Source organism: Callorhinus ursinus, unplaced genomic scaffold (assembly GCF_003265705.2).
Source record: "Callorhinus ursinus isolate GAN/ISIS: 27379988/994484 unplaced genomic scaffold, GSC_fseal_2.0 scaffold8, whole genome shotgun sequence".
Classification (NCBI taxonomy): Eukaryota; Metazoa; Chordata; class Mammalia; order Carnivora; family Otariidae; genus Callorhinus; species Callorhinus ursinus.
Genome location: NW_027397070.1, coordinates 41,946,524 through 41,964,051, shown reverse-complemented (window position 1 = coordinate 41,964,051; position 17,528 = coordinate 41,946,524). Strand labels below are relative to the sequence as shown.

Below are 17,528 nucleotides of genomic sequence, written 5' to 3'. Positions count from 1 at the left end.
CTGAATATTTTAATCCCACTGTTGGGACTACTATGCAGGAAAAAAACCCAAAATTCCTTTTAAAATATTACTGCTGGGGGTGCCTGGGTGGCTCAGTCAGCTGAGTGTCTACCTTCGGCTCAGGTCATGATCCTAGGGTCCTGGGACGGAGCCCCACATCAGGCTCCCTGCTCAGTGGAGAGTCTGCTTGTCCCTCTCTCTGTGTCCCTCGCTGCCCACTCATGCTCTGTGCTCTTTCTCAAATAAATAAATAAATAAAATCTTTAAAAAATAAAATATTACTGGGGCGCCTGGGTGGCTCAGTTGGTTAGGCAACTGCCTTCAGCTCAGGTCATGATCCCAGGGTCCTGGGATCGAGCCCTGCATCGGGCTCCCTGCTCGGCGGGAAGCCTGCTTCTCCCTCTCCCACTCCCCCTGCTTGTGTTCCCTCTCTCTCTGTCTCTCTCTCTCTCTCTCTCTCTGTCAATTAAATAAATAAAATCTTTAAAAAAAAATAAAATATTACTGCTCATTGATAGTGTATCTGGTCACCCAAGAACTCTGATAGAGATGTACAGCGAGATTAATGTTCTTTTCAGGTCTGCTAACACGCTATCTATTCTGCAGCCTGTGGATCAAGCAGTAATTTTGATATTTAAGTCTTTTTATTTATTTAAGAAATACATTTCATAAGGCTATAGCTACCATAAACAGAGATTCCTCTAATGGATCTGGACAAAGTAAACTGAAAACCTTCTGGAAAGGATTCACCATTTTAGATGCCATTAAGAACATTCATGATCATGGGAAGAGGTCAAAATACCAACACTAATTAACAGGACTCTCTAGCCCTCATGGATGACTTCGAGGGGTTTAAGACTTTGGTGGAGGAAGTAACTGCAGATGTGGTGGGAAACAGCAAGAGAACCGGAATTAGAAGTGGAACCTGAAGATGGGACCGAACTGTAGCAATTGTTTTATCTTATGATAAAACTTAAATGGATTGAGGAGTTGCTTCTTGTTGAATGAGCAAAGAAAGAGGTTTCTTGAGATGGGATCTACTCCCAGTGAAGAGGCTGTGAAGCTTGTTGAAATGACAACAATGGATTTAAAATACTACATGAACTTAGTTGACTAGGCAGTGGTAAAATCTGAGAGGACTAACTCCATTTTGGAAGAAGTTCTTCTATGGGCGAAATGCTATCAAACAACATCACATGCTACAGAGTAATCATTCATGAAGAGTTAATCGATTGCAGCAAACTTCACTGTTGTCTTATTTTAAGAAACTGCCACAGCCACCACCCTGATCAGTCAGCAACCGTCAACATCATGGCAATAACCTCCCCCAGCAAAAAGATTACGGCTCATTGAAAGCTCAGATGTGGTGAGCATTTTTTAGCAATAGAGTATTTTTATTTATTATGTATTTTTAAAGTAATCTCTACACCCAACACGTGGCTCGAATTCATGACCCCAAGAATCAAGAGTCACATCCTCTGCTGGCTGAGCCAGCCGGGTGCCCCAGCAATAAAGGTTTTGTTTTGTTTTGTTTTATATAGAGAGAGTGAGCAGGGGGGGAGGGGCAGAAGGAGATGGAGAGAGAAGCTCAAGCAGGCTCCATGCTCAGCACAGAGCCTGATGCAGGGCTGGATCTCACGACTTTGAGATCATGACCTGAGCCAAAATCAAGAGTCGGATGCTTAATCAATTGAGCCAGCCAGGCACCCCAGCAATAAAATATTTTTAAATGAAAGTATATACATTGCGGGGTGCCTAGGTGGCTCAGTTGTTAAGCGTCTGCCTTCGGCTCGGGTCATGATCCCACGGTCCTGGGATCGAGTCCCACTTCGGGCTCCCTGCTCAGCGGGAAGCCTGCTTCTCCCTCTCCCACTCCCCCTGTTTGTGTTCCCTCTCGCTGTGTCTCTGTCAAATAAATAAAATCTTTAAAAAAAAAAAAGTATATACATTGTTTTTTTAGATATAACACTACTGCACAACTAACAGTCTACAGTATAGTGTAAACATAATTTTTAAATGACTGGGAAAACCAGAAAATTCATTTGACTCACATTTTTTTTTGAAGACTTTATTTATTTATTTATTTAGAAAGAGACGGAGTGTGAGTGGGGGTGGGTAGGAGCAGAGGGAGAGAGAGAATCTTAAGCAGGCTCCATGCCCAGCATGGACCCCAATGCGGCTTGATCTCATGACCCTGAGATCATGTCCTGAGCTGAAATCAAAGTTGGTCATCTAATTGACTGAGCCACCCAGGCGCCCCTAAAGATTTTATTTTTAAGTAATCTCAACACCCAACGCGGACCTCGAACTTACAACCCCAAGATCAAGAATCGCACTCTCCCCCGACTAAGCCGGCCAGGCACCCCTGACTCACTCACTTTACTGCGGTATTTGCTTTATTACGGTGGGCTGGAAACAGACCTGCAATAGCTCTGAGGTATGCCTAGGTATGCCTGTACGCCACGAACAGTATCAAGGCTCAGAAAGTTGTGAGCCACTCATGGGAAGATTATAAGGACACAGAGAGAAAGGCAGCTTCTGAAAGAAATGGGTCCCCAGTCTTTCATGAGCAAAGGGGAACCACTCTCTTTATGGCAAACTGTTACTAAGAAGAGTACTGCATTCTTAAAACCAAGAACGGGGCTCAGGATAGGCAGGAGAGCACGGCAGCAGGACCACACAGAGGGGAGAAGTTCTCGGGAAAACTGGGAGGACCCCTACAGACAAGTCTCTCAGCCAAAGCTGGCAGATTCAACCAATACCTGAGAGCTCCACATGTGGCTACCAAGGCAGTTTCCATCGGAGGCAGGCAGTCTGGGTGGCCCAACCCCACACTCACCGAATGTACGAGTCTTTCTTGCCACAGACTACACACAGGTTCTCTTTAACCATCAAGTAATAGTCTCCTGGAGATTCGGGTCTTCCTGCAGGTTCAAACTGTAGCTTGACCACAAAAGGCTCCTCACTCACCAGCTCTTAGAGAAAAGACAAGAGGTCAGCGTTTGCCCACCTGTCCCTCAGGAAAGAAGCCCCACCTGAAATGTTCTCTGCAGTGTCCTGGCAGAGATCATGATTTCTGGCTTCTGAACAGCCACATCCCACTTGTCTCAAGGTCGTTCTGCCTTCTCCTATCCCTCCCCGCCCCTTGTCTCTCTCTCCACCTCCTGCCTGTACCCACATGCACCTAAATATAGATGAAACAGGACGGGTAAGTCTCACACCTCCAATGCCTTTGTCCAGGTACCACTGAGCTTTCCTTCGGTCACAAGTGCAGAGGGGCTGTCCATCAGGAGCATGGAGGAAGCAGTTATCATAGAGGGGTGATTTTCTGCAGGGAAAGGAGAGATTAATCTAAAACTGGAAGCTAGCTCTGGGTCAAGGTATCAGTTGCCTCCCATGTTGTCTTTCTTTTTTTTTTTTTTTTAAGATTTTATTTATTTATTTGGCAGAGAGAGATTAAGAAAGAGCACACAAGCAGGGGGAGCAGCAGAGGGAGACGGAGAAGTAGGCTCTCCACTGAGCAGGGAGCCCGATGCGGGGCTCAATCCCACGTGACCTGAGCCAAAGGCAGACGCTTAACCGACAGCCACCCAGACGCTCCTCCCATGTTGTCTTCTGAGTGACTCCAGCTATCCTCAACATTAGGGTCAAACATTATATTTATGGAAAAAAATAGGGCAAAAAAAAAGCGTGTTTGTTCCTCCACCTGCAAGGCCTAGGAACTAAAAATGAATTCATTTATCTAGTTTTTATATTTATGGAACAAGGAGTGAGTTGGGTAGTATATACACAGCTCGGCTGTGAAGGCGAACAGGAACAAAGCACCAAGAAAACTGCTCTACAGAGTAATCACTGGATTAAACAAAGTAAATTAAAATTAAAGAACTTCAAGCTGAAGTAATGAGGGCCACATGGGTTTATTTCTGGCTCATACGCAATACTTGCTTCAATTTAATCATTCATTTCCTAAAGGCACTCTGCTACAGGGATCAAACTTCCACTCCAAAGTACTTACTAGTCATCTTTTTGCAACAGAGGCGTAAGTTGTACAGAAAAACTCTCACTGGTTAGAGAATGATATTGGCTTAGAGCTGGATGCCTTTCTAAATAATCAAATACCAAATGAGGAGGAAATCAGATGATGCATTTCTCCCGAAATGTATGAGGCAAATTCATGTTATTCATTTTCACAGATATCCTGAGCAAGCAAGGAGTAATAATTATACCCTCATTTATAACTAGAGAAGTTACAAGGCTCAGGTCATATCAGGATCAGTAACAAAGCTAGGTTAAGCTCTCCTTATATCCATTCAATTCTAAAAATTACAAAGTAAAAGAAGGGGAAAAGGAGGAAAATACACAAATAGATCAAAGGATAGCTCCAAATGTCCTTGAAGGAAAGGGAAAATCATATTAACCTCTGGGGGAAAAAAAATTTAACCTCTGGAGCACCTGCTACCCTACTACACAACCTTCTCCCCAGACCCAAGATGAAGCATCATGACTTTTGCTGGAGGCTGGGCCTCTGAGTCTCTCTCTACCAGACAGAGAACAACTCAGTTACCTGGCGGAATAGCCCACCCCCAGGGGCTTTCTTTTATGCTTTCTGGGATCTCTCCCTTGGTGGTTGCCTGCCATCATTCCATCTGTCTTAGACTTCTTATTTCTTGGCTTCTGCTGAGCTTCTGCTGCTTCCCCATTAACCTCTTCCTCCAGTCGGCTGAGTCCTTTGCTTCGGAATGGGATGTCTACCACATCCTGGCAATTTTCCAAGGCTTTTCTCCAGCCCACGTGGTCATCGTTTTCATCTAGAGTTGAATTCCTAGAGAAAGGGTATCCAAGAAGATGGAGAAAGAGAGCCACTGAAATCTGGGCATCCCTGGCAGCATAAATCACCTGAAGAGAAAAGTCAGAGATCAGTGGAATCTGGAAGGCAAACCAGAGAGTGCAATTTCCAAGTCAATCACAAGGATGCAGACAACTTTCAGAATTCTAATTCAAGATGTACAATACCCTTAGCACCATGTACTTCTTAAAAACCTTTTATGATAAAATATTTCACACTATATGAAAGTAAACTGAATAGTATAATCAATCTTCATGTTTCTTGTCTATGTTAAAATAATGACTTTGAATAGTCAAAAATCCTAACCTATATAAACCCAGTGAAGTTTCTTTCTATCTATTACCAAATCTGATAGACAGATTTTTCTCAAGTTTGGGTAAGGGTAGTCACCACAAGTTTGACAACTAGTACATGAAATTCACTTTGGAGGTGGCCATCATCTAGAACACCTGAAGACAAGATTTACTGAGAGGCCTGTGTGACTTTCAATCAGAAACAACCTGCCATTAAGATGTGGAAAACAAGCATGGGTTTCAAGCATGGGCCTCAAATCAAAAGTCAAAAGGGCTCATTTCTGGAATTCATTTATTTAATAATGGTAAGCCACCCTCCCAAGCAACTGGTGACGGAAAAGCTGGTCATAAATAAAAGTAGCCAAAACTATCATTAATAGCTTTTCCCAACAAAGGGAGTAAAGACTTTAAAATTCCTTTAATTTATCTTTAGTAACCAAGCCTGGTAAATAATACTATTAGGGAGGATTTTTTATGCTTTTAGAATAAAATAGGTTTGGATAAAATCTTCCACCTAGACTCAACAATCTATACATCTACCAGCAGGTTGTATCCCACAGGAAAAGAGTGTGCTTGAATGTGAACAGTTTAAAGTGCTTTTTAGGGGCACCTGGGGGGTTCAGTCGGTTAAATGTCTGCCTTCAGCTCAGGTCATGATCCCTGGGTCCTGGGATCGAGCCCTGTGTCAGGCTCCCTGCTCAGTGGGGAGTCTGCTTCTCCTTCTCCTTCTGCCTCTCCTCCCACTCATTCTCTCTCTCACGCTCTCTCAAATAAATAAATAAATAAAATCTTAAAAAAAAAAATAAAGTGCTTTTTAACAAACTGTTAAGAAAACCAAGGCACTTTCAACAGATGCTGCTGAGACAACTGGATGACCACATGTAAAAGAATAAAATTGGACCCCTACCTCACATCACACACAAAAATTAACTCAAAATGGATCATAAACATAAATGTAAGAGCTAAAATCTAAGACTTGTAAAAGAAAACATAGGAGTAAATGTTCATGACCTTGGAGTAGACAATGATTTCTTGGATACAACACTAAAAGCATAAGTGATAAGCAAAAAAATAGATTAACTGGGCATCATCAATATTAAAATCTTTTTTGCTTCAAATGGTGACCTCAACCAAATAAGTGAAAAGACCACCTGAAGAATGGGAGGAAATATTTACACATTATATATCTAATAAGGGACTAGGGTCCAAAATATATAAAGAACTCTTAAAAGTCAACAATATAAAAACAAACAACTCAATTAAAAAATGAGCAAAGGATTTGAATAGATGCTTCTCCAAAGAAAATATACAAATAGCCAACAAGCACATGAAAAGACGTTCCGCATCATTAGCCACCAGGGAAATGTAAATCAAAACCACAATGAAATACCATTTCATACCTACTAGTATGGCTCTAATCAAAAAGATAGTAACAAGTGTTGGTGAGGATGTGGAAAATTGGAACCTTCACACTTTGCCAGTAAGAAAATAAAATGGTACAGCTACTTTGCAAAACAGTCTGGCAGTTCCTTAAAGAGTTAAACATAAAGTTTATGATCCAGCAATTCCACTCCTAGGTATACACCCAAGACAAGTAAAAACATATGATATATGTCCACACAAAATTTTATACACAAATATTTATAGTGGCATTCCTCGTAACAGCCAAAAAATGAAAGCCATCCAAACCTCCACCAACCGATGAATGGATAAACAAAATGTAATATATCCATATAATGGAGTATTGCATAGCAATAAAAAGAAATAAAGTACCAATAAATGTTAAAACATGAATGAACCACAAAAACATGGAAAATTAAGAAGCCAATCACAAAAGACCATATATTGTATGATTCCATTTATATGAAATGTCCAAAATAGACAAATGTATAAAGACAAAAGGTAGATTAGTGGTTGCCTAGTGTTAGGGTGTTGTGGGGGGGATGGGATGTGACTATAGGATGGGAAGTGACTGCTAATCAGGTATGGAGTTTCTTTTTGGGGTGATAAAAATGTTCTAAAATTAGTGGTGATGGTTGCACAACCCTATAAAAATACTAAAATCCATTGATTTTTACACTTTATTATTTTTTTTAAGTAGGCTCCATGTCCAACATGGGGCTTGAACTCACGATCCTGAGATTATGAGTCACATGCTCTACAGACTGGGTCAGCCAGGTGCCCCAATTTGTATACTTTAAGTGTCTGAATTATATCGTATGTAAGTGCTACCACAATAAAACTGTTTAAAAAAGAAAAAAAGAAAGGAACCAAGGCACAAAGAAGTGACTTACGTAGGGTCACAGAAAGTCAGAAATAGCTGCAGAAAACAAATTCAGATAATTTGACTACCAAAACTCTCTCACAGGATAATGTTAACCTGAAGATATCAGCTAAATCTTTCCAATAACAACATTTTGGAAGGATGAACAAGTAGCGACCAACTTGGCAAACAAGAGAAGGCTAAAATCTAGGTCTGTGGGGGTGGTAAGCCAAAACTCCAAGAATTAAGTTAATTTGAGCCACAGAGAATGGCAAAACATTAGGAATGGGAAGCACCAGGTATCTGTGAAAGCAAGTACGTGTAGGGGTGAAAACAAGAAGATTAGGCGAAAGCCTCCATAAAAAACACTTAGAACCTAAACCTTGTCCTTTATACCACAGGGCTGGCAATAACTCCTTCTCCAACCCCCCCCACCAAAAGTAAAAGTTTAAGTCCTATAATGGCTAACTCACAGAGGATCTGGATCTAGTAACACCAGGCCTGGCATGGGGGGAGGGGGGGGCAAAGTGTCACCTGAGAAAGGGACTATGGGAAAGTGTACATATGGACTGGTGAAACTACCAATACCTTTCCCCACTCAGCAACCAGAATGTAAGCAGCGGGGCTTATACCTCTTGGGCAGAAAACTAGATGATTCATCTCTGGAGAAAGTGAGTAGCCTGAGAAAAAAAGAGTTTCAGTTACTGACATGTGACTATAATCTATAGGTACTGATAATAAAGCCCACTGGTCCAAAAGCCCTGGCTATATTTGCTATGTTCTCAATCCATTTCTTAAAATTCAAATTTAAATAGCATTTTCTAAAATCTCATTAAGCTTTATGTTTATAATTAGAACAAAATATTGAAAGAAAAGAATGAACAGGGGCACCTGGATGGCTCAGTAGGAAGAGCGTGCAACCCTTGATCTTGGGATTGTGAGTTCGAGTCTCATTTTTGGGTGTAGAGGTTACTAAAGAAAATAAACTTAAAAAATTAAAAAAAAAAAGAATGAATAAGAGTCTTTGGAAATTCTGAATTCTCACAATAAAAAGGATCACAAATTTGGCTTCAAATTTGGTAGCAATTAACTTTTCCTCCCCAACTTTTTATTTTAAAAGTTTTCAAACCTAAAGAAAAGTTAAAAGAATAATAATGCCAACTGACGTTCACAACTGTCAATACTTGCTTTATCTCTTTATAATATGGACACCGCACACTTTTTTTTTGCCTGAACACATTTCAAAATTAAGTTGCAGCTATTATGATACTTCATCTCTAAATGTGTCAGCATGTACTTCTGAAGAACAAGGACATTCTTCTACATGACCTCACCATTACCACACCCAAGAACTTTAAGAGTGACAAAGTACAATAATACACAGCTCTATCTGAATGTCTCCAATTGTTCCAAACATGTCTTTTCAGATGGTGCAAGATTCTGGATTTTAATAAACTTATAGAATTGCACAACCCATCACCACAATCAAAACTAAAACACTTCCATAACCTCAAAAAGAAACCTTATTCCCTTTAGCAGTCATCCTCTACTTCTTTCAGCCCTAGGCAACCATTAAGTTCTGTTGTCTCTATAGATTTATATATTCTGAACATTTCATAAAAATAGAATCTGATATGATATTTTACAACTGGCTTCTTTCACTTAGCATAATGTTTTCAAGACACATCCATGTTGTACCATGTGTCCTTTTTATTTCTGAATAATACTCCATTATAAGGCTATACCACATTTTACTTATTCATTCAACAGTTGATGGACCCAATCAACTTTTTAATGTGTCTTTAAATATGAATGGACAGCCAAGTATCTAAGCATTTAAGAAAAATATTTAATGTGAAAGACAAAGACCAAATCAAACATTTCATATAAGGAACTCAGAGGAAAATGAAGCAATACAGGAAGAAGAAAACCTCAGAAATCTTTAATACTCTAAAATAACAGAAGATACTGTATCTATTACACAAAAACAAAGTAATTTTAAAAGTGAATATTCAGAGGACACCAAGAATCTCTTGTCACTTAAAATTATGATAGGAATAATTAAAAATTCAATAGAAATGTTAGAAGATAAACTTGAGGAAATTTCCCAGAAGGTAAAACAAAACATACAGAGAGAGAAAAATCAGAGAGAAAATATTTTTCCTAGGAAATCAGAGGATCAATTCAAGGGCGTCCAATATCCAAATAATATGAGTTCTAGAAACAAAAGGGAGGGAAATTTTCAAAGAAATATTATGAGAATAATTATCTGAACTAAAAGACATGAGCTTCCAGATTGAAAGGGTCCACTGGCTTCTAATACTAAAATGAAAACTAGCCCACACTAATGTATATCATCATGAATTTTCGGAACTAAGAATAGGGGCGCCTGGCTGGCTCAGTTGTTAAGCATCTGCCTTTGGCTCAGGTCATGATCCTGGGGTCCTGGGATCGATCCCCGCATCAGGCTCCCTGCGCAGAGGGGAGCCTGCTTCTCCCTCTCCCACTCCCCCTGCTTGTGTTCCCTCTCTCGCTGTCTCTCTCTGTCAAATAAATAAAATCTTCAAACAAACAAACAAAAGAAAAAACAAGAATAAAGTGAAGATTCTCCAGAAAGGAAAACAAGTGACGTGCTCAGTATCAATACTGGAAGCTCTAAGACCGGGAACATTACCTTTGAATTCTGAAGGAAAATGACTTTCACCCAAAACTGCTGTACTCAGTGAAAATATCAGTTCATAGACAGTGAAGCCAATATCTTTTCAGACATGCAGGGTATCATAAATTAATTTCCTATGCTCCCTTTCTTAATGTACTCCAAGACAAGGAAGGGAAAAGACATGGAATTTGAAAGACGGAGGATCTACTCCAGAACAAAGGTGAAGGGATTCTCTAGGCTGAGGGTAAATGCAGATTCCAGGGTCAGAGCTGGGCAGCAGGGTTCTTGGAAAGAAGCAGGATGACAAAGGGTTCTGTCTGGAAGGGACAGCTCCAAGGGAAAACGAAAGGAGTAAGTCACCTCATGTGTCAGAACCGGCCAAGAAAAGATGTAGGGTTCCATTAAAGGGTCCGGGCTTGAAACAGTTAATAGGTATATAGAAAACAAAACAAACAAAACTACAAATTATTACTCCTAGGAAAACAAAAAGTTGTATAAGAAAAAAACTTAATTGTAGCTTACTATGTGGTTCAGCTAAAATAATATCAATATAAGTAGATATTAATCTGATAAAAATGATGATTTAGCTATATTGGGAATATGGGGAAGGGAAAAAGTATTTGTCTGGGGACGGAGGAATTACAAGAATATTAAATCATGTCTTCCACTGTAAGAAGTCAAAAGATAATATGAAAAATAAGAAAGAGTGGGCGCCTGGGTGGCTCAGTTGGTTAAGCGACTGCCTTCGGCTCAGGTCATGATCCTGGAGTCCCGGGATCGAGTCCCGCATCGGGCTCCCTGCTCGGCGGGGAGTCTGCTTCTCCCTCGGACCCTCCCCCCATCTCATGTGCTTTCTCTCTCATTCTCTCTGTCTCTCAAATAAATAAATAAAATCTTTAAAAAAAAAAAAAACTTGCAAAAAAATAAGAAAGAGTAATATATGCATGTAATTTAAATTTATAATGGTAATTACCAGGAAGAAATGAAATTGGTTGCCAGTGAGTGGGAGGAAGACACTGTTTCTTACAATGTCTTATTAACACTTTGGTTTTCTAATTACGCATTTGTATTCATAATTAAAAATTACATTTTCTGAAATGCCTGGCATATAGTAAATGCTCAAAAATATAAAACACAATAGGGACTCTTACTCTGTTACTTAAGTACCATTTACAAACTATAGACCAGTTACCTCAGTCAGTCTCTTTTCAAGTATTTCCCCCCAATACTTATATTTGAAGATTACAATTATACGAACAACTATACTTCACAAGCAATGGCTCTTCCATTCTTCAACTACTCTGATAAGAAGTACCTGGTCCTCAGTAAGATGCTCAGCATCCCAGTTGCTACAACGAAGTAGAAGGGACTTGTCAAGTGGAAAGTTCAAAACTGTCTCAGCAAGTGATTTCAGGCTGAGCCCATTACAGAGCAAATTGTTTCTATAAGAAATAAGTAAGTCATGTATCAAAAATGGGCAAAAGAAGAACAGGCAAATCAAAAAAGACATTTAAATGGCCAATACACGGATGGCAGACAATTAAACTCACTAGACATCAGATGAAATAAAATAAAAATTATAAATAATTTATCAGATTGTAAAGATTTAAAAAAATAACTGTATCTACTATTGGTGGAACATGAAGAATCAGTCTAATCTAAAATTTGTGAACAGTCCATTTTTATAAGCTTTACTGAAAACAGTTTAACAATAGAGAGCTTTCAAAATTTTCAACATGAAAATTCTCTGATTCAAGAATTCCACTTCTAGGAATTTACCCTAAGGACAAATGCACATAAAATGATCTTCACTGCAGTACCATTTATAGGAGCAAAGAATTGGAAACAACCTAAATGCCCATCAACAAAAGGCTGGTTAAATATCTATGCAATTAAATTCCATACAGCTATTAAAAATAAGGACGTGGATGGGGCACCTGAGTGGCTGAGTCGGTTAAGCATCTGACTCTTGGTTTTGGCTCAGGTCATGACCTCATGGGTCCTGGGATGGAGTCCCACACCTCCCCTGCCCTGCTGGGCTCCATGCTCAGCCAGCAGCAGTCCATTTGATGATTCTCTCCCTCTGCCCCTGCCCCCCACTCAAATAAATGCTCCCTCTTTCTCTCTCTAAAATAAATAAATAAGTCTTAAAAAAAAAATAAGGATGTGGATCTATATTGATGTGAAAAGATGTCCATGACATATTAGTTAAGTAAAAAGAGACTGTGGGAGAAAACATATGTTGTGGTCCCTTTATGTTACTATATATACCACATTCCAGATGTATGTGTGTGAGTCTAGTTATGAGAGAGACAAAGCACAAAGAGATAACTAGAAAGATATCAATCACATGTTAGTGATATCTCTGGGTATGGGATTTGTGGTGATTATCTATCTTCTTTATATGTTTCTATATTTGCATTGGCTAGTATTCATGTAATTATTTTTCAAATTTGAAAACTGAAGGTACAAAAAAACACAAATAACCTTTCTGCCCTTAAAACACTTTCTGATTAAAATAGCTGCAGGGTGGCAGAAAAAATTAATTTGTCCAAGGTTCGGAGATACCAAACAAGAAATAAATGTGAAATTAAGAACACATTGGTCTACATAAGTGGAGCTGACTTCCTGGCTACCGAGTGAGAGACTAGAAGTTTTAGAGCAGGAAGCTTAGAGGTGGGGGTTCACGTCAGGGTTACTGCAAGCAGGACTCCCTCAGGTACTGTAGGAAATGAAATCATTATAATGATGAAGAAAAGGAAGTCTTTCCCTACAAAAACCAGCAGTAATTGATGGATTTCATTACCCCCAAAAGGCAGTACTGACTAAAAAGTAAAAACAGGTCCAGACATACTTAGGGAAAAATACATAATGTCTTGGTTCAATTAATGAAAATTAAGGCTTTGGGAGACAAAAAACTCTCTTCTGTTTTGTTGGAAATTATAAAAGTAATGAATGCTTATTATTAAAAGTTCAGACAACAGGAAAGCATCACAGGTGAAAAGTAAAAGCCTATCGCCCCATACTTCCACTCCTTAGGAATAATAACTCCTAACAGTAGGGTGTGGCCCCTCCAGACCTTTTCTTTTTTTTTTTTTATTTAATTTAATTTTATTGTGTTATGTTAGTCACCATACAGTACATCGTTAGTTTTTGATGTAGTGTTCCATGATTCACTGTCTTTGTATAACACCCAGGGCTCCATCAGTACATGCCCTCCTTAATACCCATCACCAGGCTAACCCATCCCCCTGCCCCCCTCTCCAGACCTTTTCTGTGCACAAATAGATAAACTGATGGTTACGTGGAGGAGGAGATAACGTGTTTTTGGTATCTGTTCTGGTTTTTGCTCTGCAATGTGCTGTATTACTTAATATATCAGATACTTCCGTTCATGATAAGTATAAATGTACTTATTTCATTCTTTTTTTTTTAAGATTTTATTTATTTATTTGACAGAGAGAGACACAGCGAGAGAGGGAACACAAGTAGGGGAAGTGGGAGAGGGAGAAGCAGGCTTCCCGCTGAGCAGGGAGCCCAACACGGGGCTCGATCCCAGGACCCTGGGACCACGACCTGAGCCGAAGACAGACACTTAACGACTGAGCCACCCAGGCACCCCTATTTCATTCTTTTTAATAGCTGTATAATTTTTCAAGCATGGCTATTCCTTAATTCTTGAAATTATTACCCTCGTTGAAGGACAGCACTTAATTTTTAAGCTACTTAATTCCATTTAGGTCAGTCTTTTTTTAAACGTCATATTTGGAAAGGTTGCACATTTCTTGAGAATTAATTAAAAACAAGATGCCATCTTTGCCATTTCAATTCACTAGGAAAGATTCCAAAGTCAATCTCTATAATAAATTACCTCTGGTTAACATATAACACAAAATATAGAGAGTAAGAAGAAAAGTATTACCAACAAATGTGTTCCTCCCAACGTCAACTGAAAGTAACAACTACTTATGGCAAATGTCAGGAGCAACCTATAGCTAACAGTGCGAAGTATAATCTTTGCACTATAATGTCAAATGTCTTAAACTATAATGGCAAAAACTTCTAATTTTACTACTAAAAAGTGTTCAACAATAAAATAATTTTTAAAATGTTTTTAAAAATCTCATTAAACATGGAAAGGCCCGATAAATACTTCATTCTTATTTCTAGAGAAGTTCATGGTAATATCCAGCTTTGGCCAAATTCTTATTTTGATGCGTGGCCATTCTGCGCTTAGTGAAATGGAGAATTCGTGCACCTCTCATTTCTATCTATTCATGGAGAGGACTATAATTGCACAGAAGCGATCAGGAAGGACGCACTGATTGATGAGGGCTCTGAGGGAGGTAGTGACAATGACGACGATGATGAGAACAGTAAGAGCTGAACACAGCAGTACACCGCACCGTCTCTGGGTGACACACTCTTTCCAAGTTCTTCACGCAGTTTAACTCCTGCAATCCTCACACCAATCCTGGGAGGCGGGAACCTAATTATTGCTGCAGACTAGGGAAGTGAGGGACAGCCACCGCACAGTCCACTCCAGGGTCAACTCTTAGCTCCTACACCCATCGCCTCTAACAGAAGAGAGTGACAGCGGACACCTCTGGGGAGGTGGTGCCCAGCGGGGGGCTGGGGGAGAAGGCCTGGTGAGAGGTGCCTGTTGGAGTGACACTCCAAATACTTTCACAGATTTAAATTTTTCTTACAGTAAATATGTCAATATATTTCTTGAAAACCCTTGATAATTTACAAGCGTTGTATTTACATAAGATAAACTACTAAGCTAAAACTAAAAAATGGTAAGAGATTTTAATCAGGCCTTCTCTTAGTTATTAAATCCTCTGAACTTTTGGGGCGCCTGGGTGGCTCAGTCATTAAGCGTCTGCCTTCAGCTCAGGTCATGATCCCAGGGTCCTGGGATGGAGCCCCGCATCGGGCTCCCTGCTCAGCGGGAAGTCTGCTTCTCCCTCTCCCACTCCCTCTGCCGTGTTCCCTCTCTCTCTGTGTCTCTCTCTGTCAAATAAATAAATAAATAAATCTTAAAAAAAAAAATCCTCTGAACTTTTAATGCCAGTGTCATCTGAGGTAGGGAGAGAGGCTACCTCACTCCACATTATTAAAATGAGGACCACACACACACACACACACGCACACACACACGCACACACACACGCACGCACGCACACACGCGCGCACACACACACACACACACGCACGCACGAGAAGGTAATTGCCACTCCCTGAAAAACAAGTTAGAATAGAATTTCCATAAGAATAGAATTCCAAGGAAAAGGGAAATCTCTCTCCCCCAGTAGTGTATTTTAGTCTACCACTACTTTTGGCCTAAAGCAGGGTTTGCAGACTCAAATGTTTATCAGGAGGAGTTGGGGTTACAGTGGATGAGAGAGGTGGGGACTCTGGCGATTGGACAGAGCATGGGCATCTAAAGACACCAACCTCTCCCCAGCAACTGCTACCCTCTAGAACCCCTGACCTTGCTTAGTCAAATCATCTGATTTTTCAGAAGCCCCAAATACAGACTTTTACATTAAATCTTCTGGATTTAAACTAAAAATTCCCAAAAAATATCAAATGGGGAGCAGCGCCTGGGTGAAGCATCTGCCTTCCGCTCAGGTCATGATCCCAGAGTCCCAGGATCGAGAGCCCCGCCTCGGGCTCCCTGCTCAGTGGGAAGCCTGCTTCTCCCACTCCCCCTGCTTGTGTTCCCTCTCTCTCTGTCAAATAAATAAAACTAAAATCTTTAAAAATATATATACATCATATGGGGAAGAAATAAATAAAAGCAAAATCAAAATGTGAAGCCCTAATTTAGCCAGTGGTGCTATCACTTTACAACCTGTAGCTTATGGAGACACCTTATCAATGTTTCATCTAAGAAGACCAATCCTAGGTAACTAAAGTTTTCTCAGAAGCTGGAATATTTCCTCACAGATTTATATGCATCTCAGAAGCCTCTAGGCTTCTAAAAAATATTGGATGCCTCCTTACTGTTCTCAGGACTCCACAAATCTTGCTAAGATATTTGCCCCACAGCTCCAGGAACCCCAGCATTCATACAACCCTACCTCTGCCTCATGGCTAGGTACCGGAGGTCCAGGCACCCCTTAACCATGAGGCCGTAGTCCTGCAGAAGCTTGCTGGCATCTTCTGAACATCCTACTCCAACTTTTAAAACAGTGCCATCTGCCAAAATGTCCAACAAAGTTTTTGGTAGTGTTTTTCCTCCACAGATCAGCTTGGGCAAGCGAACTAAGACACAGAAGCCACTTGGGGAGGCCATTTGAAGGAGTGACAGAGGACTGGCTTTGCCTTCCGAATTCACCTGCAACAGAGGAAAACAGGGAAACAGGTCATGCCCTACCACAGCACCAAGTACAACATGAAACTGGCAAAAAAAAGTCTAAGAGGGACATCCTTAACTTCCCAAAGGAAGTGGCTGACCAAATTTTGGTTCAAATAGGAGGAGCCTATGCTAACAAATGCAATGGATTCTGTGAAGAAGCAACCTAAACAAATGTGAGCCTGAAATGTGAGCAGTCCAGAAAGAGTGACACAGAGGAGAGCTGGCTGAGTCACGTGAAACGTGCTGGTTTTAAAAGTCTAAGTGAAAAAAGGGTAAGGAGTAGAGTGCCAAATGATAAATACATACTTTTCATTATCCAGACTCTCCAACACGCGTGCTAGGAACGCTACTCATTTACCGTATTGTTACTGCCTCAAGATCCAATTTTTGACAACAGGTAGAAAATACAGTACTATAAGTAACTGGTACCTGCCAATATAATTAAATCCTGGTAGCACAAAATGCGTTCTCAGCATTTTATGATCACAAATGGTGTTCACTAAGGAAAAAAAAAGGTATATTGAGCATAAGCTAGGATCCTTGTATCTTGAAAAGAAAATCACTTCATATATTAACTGATTTAGTTTTAGGGCGCTTGGGTGGCTCAGTTGGTCAAGCGTCTTCAGCTCAGGTTATGATCCCAGAGTCCTGGGATCAAGTCCCACATGGGGCTCCCTGCTCAGTGGGGAGCCTGCTTCTCCCTCTCCTCCCTGCTCATGCTCTCTCTCGCTATCTGTCACCATCTCTCTCTCAAACGATTTAGTTTTAATCTTTTTGAGATAACAGATAAGTTGGAGAAAAAAGCTGAAAGCTAAGAAATCATTCCCAGAAAAATTTACTTGCAAAGTTCACATTAATGAAAGATCCTCTAAAGCTATCCCACAGAACCCAGGTTAAACATCCAAGAAATCCCAATCCTCATTTTTCTGGAGAAGAAACTTTGTATTCTATTATTAACAGATATATAATAATAACAGAATACACATGCAGGCATAATGTATTCTATTATTAATAGAATTAATAGAATTCTATTATTAACTAATAATAGTGTATTCTATTATTAATAGGTATATAATAATAATAACAGAATACACATGCAG

The 17,528-nt window shown here is 40.0% G+C and overlaps 1 protein-coding gene across 7 annotated transcripts in view; it reads right to left on the bottom strand.

The window, feature by feature from the left end:
- Nucleotides 1-17,528, bottom strand: part of EXD2 (exonuclease 3'-5' domain containing 2) — a 64,090-nt gene that overhangs the window by 18,646 nt on the left and 27,916 nt on the right. For 5 of the 7 annotated variants that reach the window (XR_012379053.1, XM_025869804.2, XM_073895416.1 and 2 more), the window contains 5 exons: nucleotides 16,151-16,407; nucleotides 11,377-11,503; nucleotides 4,565-4,896; nucleotides 3,222-3,328; nucleotides 2,840-2,975 (listed from right to left, as the gene is read on the bottom strand). Coding sequence is in view for 6 of the 7 variants with exons in the window: in XM_025869804.2 (XP_025725589.1) it covers nucleotides 2,840-2,975; nucleotides 3,222-3,328; nucleotides 4,565-4,896; nucleotides 11,377-11,503; nucleotides 16,151-16,407 (959 nt within the window). In the remaining variant the exon portion in view is untranslated. Of the gene's footprint in view, nucleotides 1-2,839; nucleotides 2,976-3,221; nucleotides 3,329-4,564; nucleotides 4,897-11,376; nucleotides 11,504-16,150; nucleotides 16,408-16,857; nucleotides 17,369-17,528 lie in introns of those variants that run through there. The other 2 variants (XM_025869806.2, XM_073895417.1) reach the window with 2 other exon arrangements.